Consider the following 8,472-nt stretch of genomic DNA (forward strand, 5'->3'; position numbering starts at 1 on the left):
GGAGCCTGTCCTTGCTATCATGTAGTCAAAGATGTAGTACACGTGTAGGCAATAAGTATGCAGCTGGACTTCGGAAATCGACACAGAAAGATCTTATCTGATCAAGAGATTTGAACCTAGAACTTTGAACGTGGAAAGACAGGATATGATAAATGAAAACTGGTGGGACAGTTTGTGGCGGACAAATTACTGCATTTTTTAAAAAGAAAAACATCAGGTAATTTAGGCGAAAGTGCAGGAGACCATAGAACTGGTTTTGATGGTAGTACATGGTAAATTCTAGTTAGTTCGCAGAACTTATGAAAAAAAAAAGAGTTTAGCTATGAGCTAAAACTAACTTGGCGTCAAAGTTAGTTTTACCAGTTAAACCACTGGTTTAACTAGTTTAAATGGACTGCCCAGCTATCCCTTCAGTCAAAAGCTAGTAGCAAAGGCAGCAGAGGGAAGCACGGTGGTTCTGTGCTTAGCACTGTTGTTGCCATCAGTTACATGCCATGATACATGGCACTGTTGTTTTTCTGTTGCGTAACACCACCATTTGGAAACTTGCATCCAGAGTTTTTAGCTGCCCACCCAAACATAGCAGGCTACTTCTTTTGATCAAAAGGAGTTTGAATGAGGTGCTACTGTTACAAGGGTTGAAAAGCTGAAAAGTCGTTCTTCAAACAGCATTTAGTTTAGTTATGGATCCCAAAAAGCATTTGCAACATGTCAGTGTTTCTCAGATTAGTAAATGTAAATAAAATCTGTGAATAAACTGTGACTTTGGTAAAGACTTAGTGAACAATATTAAGTAGCTATCTTAAACTGTGCAAATCCCAGTAATATGTCTAGTTGGTCATTATGGTGCATAAGCTAAATTTATTGTCTAAAGAGCTGTTGTAATAAATGTCTCACACTTTTTGGTACTATGTCAAATTAAAAAAAAAAAAAGCCCACGACGTCACTCTATAGGCGGAGCCTCCTGTCACGCCCATTGGATCTGCTCGTCAGTGCTGAGAAAAGCATTTCGCCGACAGCTCAGAAATGTCTCCGATAAAGGACTTTAATGTGATTTACGGAACAATCGACGAAAGCGATACTTTTTCTGAAGGAGATACTATAGTTGGAACAGTTAGTTTCAGCCTGACAAAAGCCATCAAAGTCAAAAGTGTTTCTGTAAAGGCCAAAGGAGACGCAAACGTACACTGGTCTGAAGGAAGTGGAGATGACGAGAGATCGTACAGTGATCATAGGAGATATTTCAAGGTGAAGGAACTCTTAGTTGCAGAAAATGCTAAAGGTAGGTTTATTTATTTAGAACTTGGAAATCACGTTATTTTGCCATTTCACTCCTCATGGCAATATACTGAGTTTGTTATGATCATTGGTTTCTTTTAGTTTTATTCATGTAATCCTTGTATATTATGATAATTCCGTTCTTGCGCTTCTAGTTTGGTTGTCATCTACTATAGTTCCATAAAGGACGGTGCTTTAATCTGCTGTCATTCCCCAAGGAGTCCCCAAAGCGGATGGATTTATGATTTAGCTAGAATTGTGCGCGCGAAAGACGGATGTTTTAACCATTTCACCACACTTCGAATGTTTTGTTATTTTAGACTGTAATTCTCTTAATTGTTTGCGTATCCTCTCTTGAATCCTCTTGTGTCAAACTATTCACGCCTGCCTTTCCCTGCGTCTCCCTTCCTGTTTTGTCTGTTATTTGTCTTCCATGTCTTGTGACCAGTTTGAATTCGACCCTCTTTTCTACTTCTGTCGCAACTGTTTGAGGGTTCCCTCTCTTGTTACACTCCTTGATCACCTCATGTGTTTATAAATGGTACTTTCCCCCTTAGGCTGCACTATTTATTGCCACGTCTATACACTTCTGCCGTGTGCTTCTCGACTCTGTTTCTGTCAGTTTTTATACTTTGCCAAACTATTAACCAGGTGGCGGGGAACGATATATAGCAGCATATTCCGATGTTTTGCATGGCTTTATTGATACAGAGACATACAGAGACACCAAATATATTTTTATTCAATCCGTTACAAGGGTTCATCTCAACAAGAAGGCAAATCTCATGCACTACCATCCAGAGATAACATTATTTACATTTAATTAGCTCAGCTAATAAACCAATCAACACTGGACACCCTTTGCTTGATAGAGCTACTTCCTATAAGGCTACAGCTCTTAAAAGTAAAGTCATAAGACCGTATATCATAGAGTTATAGTAGTCTTCAACCAGAAATTATAAAAACCTCAAAGCACATTTTCTATAGCTTCCGTTTTTTGCAGGAGTAACTGTGTAAATACCTGCATTGGCGTTTTTGAGTATATACAACTAAATAAAGAATGGAATTCGTCCTTCTTTTGAAATTTAAATTGCTCAAAGCAAAATGCTACTTTCACATTGGCTCTGGTCCCACTGTACCTCTGATTCTCTCTTCTCAGTTATCATTCCTTGTGAGTCTTGCATTATCCTAACTCACTAAACACAACCCAGTCACAGGCACTGTGGGATAGATTATAATATTGCAGAATTCCCATAGAGTCTTTTCAAAGTTAAAGTCATCTTCAGTGTCAGACACTGATAGGTGCCAATCTTTTTTTGGGGGAGTAAAAAAATATTACTGACCTGGTAATGGCCAGGTTACCGGGCTGGTTACATCCATGGTTGTCATGGTCTTCTAGCTAGAAACTAGCAGACTGGCTTGAAAATAAAACATGTTACACGTGCAGAGATAATATTAAAGACACTATGGTGATACATGCATTTTAGAGATCCCTGCTTTTTTTTTTTTAAAGAGTTTTCTGTGAAGTTAAGAATAATTAGAAAAGTGTGTGCAAAAACAACAGGAATAACAGTGCATACAGACATGAGTATTGATTAACTGTAGAAAAAGTAAGATATAACTACTGATGCTTCAGTCAGTTCTGTTTGAGGTATACAAGTTAGTATGGCCATAAGCTACCACAGGAGTTACAACAGCAGAGGTATCCACATATTTGATTTGACAGATTTTTATACTGGATACCATTCCTGATACAGCCCTTCCAGGGATTTGTCCCAACTTCCCTTCTTCCAGATGATCTTTTGCTGATAGGAGAAACATTAAACATCACATAGATTAAATGAAAATCTCCCCAAAGTAAAATGCAGCTATTATTAGTTATCATTGCCTACCTATGATCATTCAGTATGTCTGCCATATAAAAACCTTAAAATGTCACAAGCAGAAAAATAAATAAATAAAAAAGAACCAAAAGCATTGTAATATTTAATTTAATCTGATGTGCAGTTAAATGAAACAGACAAAAGTAAACCAATGCCATTCTTAAAAAAATACATTTAATGCAAAGTTTAAAACAGGAATATAAAAAAAGCACTCGAGTTTCAAAGGTGAGTTTAAAGTTGTCTGCATTTTCTTTTAGTTTTACTGAACGTGATTCAAGTCTAGACTTTTTACAGTGAAGTTCTTTATCAAATATATCTTCTAGTTTGTAACTAGGCTTGATGCAGATCTTGGAAAGCAGCAGTTGCATTTAAGAGCCTACCACTCAAGAGTTTCTCAAAAGTTTAATCACATTTCTCCTGCAGGCACTTCACTTCCCCAAGGGGTCCATTATTTTAAGTTCAGGCTTAAAATCCCAGAGGGGTAAGTGGGAATTTCTGGCTGCAAGTATCAATACTGTGTCATAACTTGCCTTTACAAACAAATGCATTATACCATGGTTCTGTTTTATAGGAACATGCCATCATCCTTTACAGGATGCCATGGAAAAGTTGTCTACATGGTTGAAGCAAAGATATCCAGGAGCTGGCGATGGCCTTCTACAGTACAAAAAGAGATCAAGTTTGTTTCTAAGGCATTTCTACACACTGTTCAAGTAATGGCAAACACTGCAATGGTTTGTTAGAAATTTTATACTTGGAAAAGTGTATTGTAACCTTTAAAAATGCAATTCAGTGAGGCATTAAGTTGTGTTGGAAAATGTTTGTCTGTATGTTTTGTTATAGTGTCCACAATCTAGTACAGTGAGTAAAAAGATGAATGGTCTCTCCAAGGGACAGGTCCAAATGTCTGCTACTATTAACAGAACAGTCTGTTTTCCAGGTAAATTGTTTGCAATTTGCAAAATCTAATGTAAATACATTTAACAATGCAGTTTACTTATAATATTTGCTTTTGTCAGGTGAAACTTTATCTGTTGCCACCAAAATCTGCAACTCTTCCTCCAAGGACATGAAGCCCAAATTCAAACTCCAGGAGAGAATAGTGTACCGTGCTGGTTGCTCTTCTACGTCCAGTGAGAAAACTTTATTTAAAAAGGTCGGGGACAATATAAATCCAAACTCAGAGGAAAGTGTCTCCTGCCAAGTGAAGATTCCCGTTGATGTCATCATTCTCCATAACTGTGAAATCATCTCAGTGGAATATTACATCAAGGTATGAAACAAAGTCATAGTTCTTTTATATAGTATTACCTTAGAAATTAAACTTCATCTGTTTGTAAACATTTTCAGGTAAGTAATAGACACGTAAAATACGTGTCCTAAACTCTTAAAAAATGTATACAAAAAATTACTGCAGAACACCTAATTAAACTACTACTATTGCAAAATGCTGCATAAAATTTGAATAATAACATATAAATTATTTATGACAAATAACTGAATCAGTAGCTTCATATGTTGCACTTTGATTCAGATGTTTACTAATCTATTACTGACATGTTTCCTAGGTGTATGTGGACATTAGTTTTGCCACTGATCCAGAGGTTGTGTTTCCACTGGCCATCGTTCCTCCCAGTTTTGCTGCCTTTCAGCCTGGGGAGGCTCTGGGGCCTTACCCACCTGGGACAGCTGGGGCTCCAAGCTACAGCGACTTTACTTCCTTTAACCAGTGGCCACAAGGTGCCCCACCATATGAGTTCTCAGCTCCAGCGTTTTCATCACCCCCAGTACAATATCCAGGATCTACTGCTCTGCCTCAGTTTCAGCAGGAAGAACCACCTCCATCGTATACGTCTCTTTATCCTCACCAAAATGAACAACCGTAGAAGCTCAACTGGATACTGAGAAAATGAATGAACTAAATGTTAATAGTAAGTCACACCTCAAAAATAGCTCTTGGGAGTATGGGCTAATGAATCTTCAGTTGGGTTTGGAAAACAGACATCAGTGTAAAATTCTGAAAGCCAAGATAAGAGACGAGAAAATTGGTTACCACATGTGTGTGCCTTTGGTGGGTGCTGAGCTTCTTGTTGGTCAATTAGCAGGACAGCATGAGGCCTTACAGCTGTTGTCACATGAGAGAACTCATAGTTGCATAAGAAATTGAGTTTTTCATACTGTACTAATGAAACAAAGAAAAGACAGCACATAGCTGATGATGATAACTAGTTTGCAAGTGGAATGGAAAAGGTGCTGCTTTAAGGCTGGCATTCACTTAATTATTTGTTTATGTTCAGGAGTATGTGCCTGCAGGTGAACAGTGAGTAAGCCAATGATTTGTTGTGAATTTTACCTCCATGTTGTCTTTGCTACAACCATGATAATTCGAGTTTTCCATTTTCTTTTGTGGGGTCTTTATCTTACAATAGAAAGTGCCTTGAGGCAACTGTTGTTGTGATTTTGCCACTATATTAAAAAAGAAAAAACCTGCTTCTTGTCTGCGGTCACTGGGTTTTATAGTAGAGTCATCAGACACTTGTTTATGCCAGGCATTTCCAAGAAAGTGTAGTCATGTGTCTCTTGATAGGTTGTTACTCTTTAAAAGGTTTAGTTGAAACATTTACTAGCACAGAGATAAGTTCATATTCAGATGCGCATACATTGTATTTATAATACATATTAGAACATTTTTTTTTATGCTACTTATATTACTTCATTTCCTTTTTTTATTTTCACACAAAGACTAGAGGCCAATAAAGGGTCTGTTGCAGTTCAGTGGCTTCCTTCTGGTGGCCACACTTTCTAACAATTTAACAAAATCATACACTCCAAAATCCAAGTTTCGATTTATCTTGACGTTTCCTTTGTTAGATTTTATCTGTGTATGTATCTGTAAGTTTGTTTTTTTTTTCCATTATTTTCTGAATTTCTTTATAATTTTATCCCATAATAAGTTTTAAACTGGTTATCATCGTTGTAATTTTTGCTAGGCTTTCATTTTTATTATGCTCGTCCATTTAAGTCTTATTTATTGAAATTTCAATTTACATGCAATTGCCTGGAAAGCACTTTGGCTCAACCACTGTTGATATAAATGCACTATAAAAATAAAATTGACTTGACGTTTGTTAGTTATGTTAGTTAGTATTATGCTCATTCATTTCAGATCAAATGAGGCCTTTTCACAATTTTATACTTAGTAGTATACTAAGAGTATTCTATATTTTATCTTTAATAATATTTAAATGTTAAAAAGTCAGTGTGAGTTGTGGCTTATGCTTTTGATGTGCCATTCTGCTTATTTTTTGTGTCATTTGTAAACACAACACTGGTTCATCCCCTTGACTTAGGTGTATTTTCTTATGTTTACATATCATTAAATAATACCAACAGTTATCTCAAGGCATTTTATATTATTTATTTATTTTATTGTGTTTATTTTTATAACACCTGTCTTGCACAAGTACAGTCTGAATGCTTTGTTGTTCTAAACACATTTGCTTTCCCAAGAGGAGCACTATGGACTTTAGGTAGGTTCTTCTTGCTAATCATTTTTATTTTATTTTAATATAATTATTGGTGTGGATATTATGGATATTAAGTGTCTACTACCTGTTCCACAATATGGAGGGGTGGGGGCTGCTGTTGTAAGGCTGGTATTGATTTATTAATTGAGTTCTTTTCTGTGAATTTCACCCCCCCCCCCCCCCTTTTTTTTTAAAATTGTCTTTCTTACATGGTAACCGCGTTAACCTTTGCTTCCTTTCTGTTGTCAGTGCGTTTCATAATAGTGTCATGAGACACTTGTTTATGCCAGTAATTTCCCAGAAAGAGCAGACATTTGTCTCGTGATAGGTTGTTACTCTTTGAACAGTTTAGTTGAAACATATGCAAGCACAGTGATAAGTTCCATTCTTAAAACTGTGTATTTTTTTAGGCCACAGTGATTTGGTTAAGCTCTGCATCAGCAAACGGTGTGTTGACTACAAGTGGATTCAAACTGCAATTCTGTGTGTGATGAACCTGCATTGCCTGTGCAAAACAGATTAACATGTAATCACTTGCTAAGAAAACAATGGGAAGTCAGGCTTGTTTATAGAATGCAATTCATATGCAATGGTAATTTGAAGAGCTTTGTATATGATGAATGAAAGGAAATTAAAAATGGGAATAAATCAATTAAAAGAGTTTTTAATACTTTTAAAAGTTACAGTTGGTCAGAAATGTAGGAAAGATAAAGTGCTAATTCACCATGTTTAGTTCAGTAGGTATACTGCCTACAGATATCTAGTATATGCACACCTTTCAGAAGAGGAAGCATTGACTGGCTGACAGGTGTTCCCTTTACTGCACCATAAGAGAGATGTGACTGGAGTCATCCAACTAGCTCAGGCCAATTTAGTGGCTCAAGGCAGTCCATTAAAGAAAGCAAATGCGGCGTGCAAAAACACCCTCAAATTTTGATACCCTCCTCCTCTAACCAAATATGTTTATTTGGTTAGATGCTTTGCATCTTTTAACACTAATCTAGATTTTCACATTTATAATTCAAGTTTGAATAAAGTATTAATAAGATCTTAAGGTTAGGTTGTTGTTTCTAGAAACTTTTCTTTTGAACATATTACATAAAAGCATCACAATCTCTCCACAAGCTTCAAAATCAGGTATTTGCAAGCATTTGCAAACTGGAAAACAAAGGGAACGTCTTTAATGATGTCTAAAAAATTATTCAATTTGGGAAGATCAATTTTGTGAATAATAACAGGCATTATACACCACTTCATGTACTCAACAAGCTTGCAAAAAGAAATGCACAGTGCACAATGTAGCTCATTATTAATGAAGTCATGACGAACATTATTGTATAGGTGTCCTTTGTCAATATGGCACAATGACACCACTTTAATAAGGTGAGCAGGCCTCCAATTTTACATAAAACAAGACTGAATAGCTCTTAGGAAAGCTCTCTAACCATGATGTCACAGTGATTCCTCTCAGCTGCACCTCCTTCACAACTTTCTGGTGCTGCTGCATCCTTCTCTCCACTCTCTTGCTGAAACATGTACTTGCTGACAACCTCGTAGAATTATGTGAGGTAAGAAACCTCAGAAATACTTCTTGCAAAATTTCACAAAGATTTTAAAACCAAAACAAGGCTACTGCAGTTGCAGCCTTCTGGAGTCTGTTTAAGCTCTTTGCACATCACAGACTCAGATAAAGAGTCTTTTAACACTCAGTCTTTGACTCAAGTTGATAACCAGGGGTGCACATAAGTGGTCCGCAGGTAAGCATGTGCTGTCAAAATAAAAAA

The 8,472-nt window shown here is 36.6% G+C and overlaps 1 protein-coding gene across 2 annotated transcripts; it reads left to right on the plus strand.

Annotated features, from left to right (window-relative positions):
* The first annotated feature begins 989 nt into the window (after nucleotides 1-989).
* On the plus strand, nucleotides 990-6,567 carry LOC146696832 (arrestin domain-containing protein 3-like). 2 transcript variants are annotated; one of them, XM_085475152.1, is made up of 6 exons: nucleotides 990-1,282; nucleotides 3,585-3,642; nucleotides 3,733-3,895; nucleotides 4,005-4,101; nucleotides 4,181-4,434; nucleotides 4,730-6,567. In XM_085475152.1, exons 1-6 carry the CDS (start codon nucleotides 1,027-1,029, stop codon nucleotides 5,045-5,047), a joined length of 1,146 nt encoding a protein of 381 aa, XP_085331278.1. In that variant the 5' UTR covers nucleotides 990-1,026; the 3' UTR covers nucleotides 5,048-6,567. The 2 variants fall into 2 exon arrangements, with proteins under 2 accessions (XP_085331278.1, XP_085331279.1); XM_085475153.1 differs by having other exon boundaries at nucleotides 3,733-3,874.
* Nucleotides 6,568-8,472: the final 1,905 nt, after the last annotated feature.

The sequence above is a fragment of the Copadichromis virginalis genome, linkage group LG12 (assembly GCF_057382275.1).
Source record: "Copadichromis virginalis isolate Kocher_CV1m ecotype Utaka linkage group LG12, C_Virginalis_male_GT1.1, whole genome shotgun sequence".
Classification (NCBI taxonomy): Eukaryota; Metazoa; Chordata; class Actinopteri; order Cichliformes; family Cichlidae; genus Copadichromis; species Copadichromis virginalis.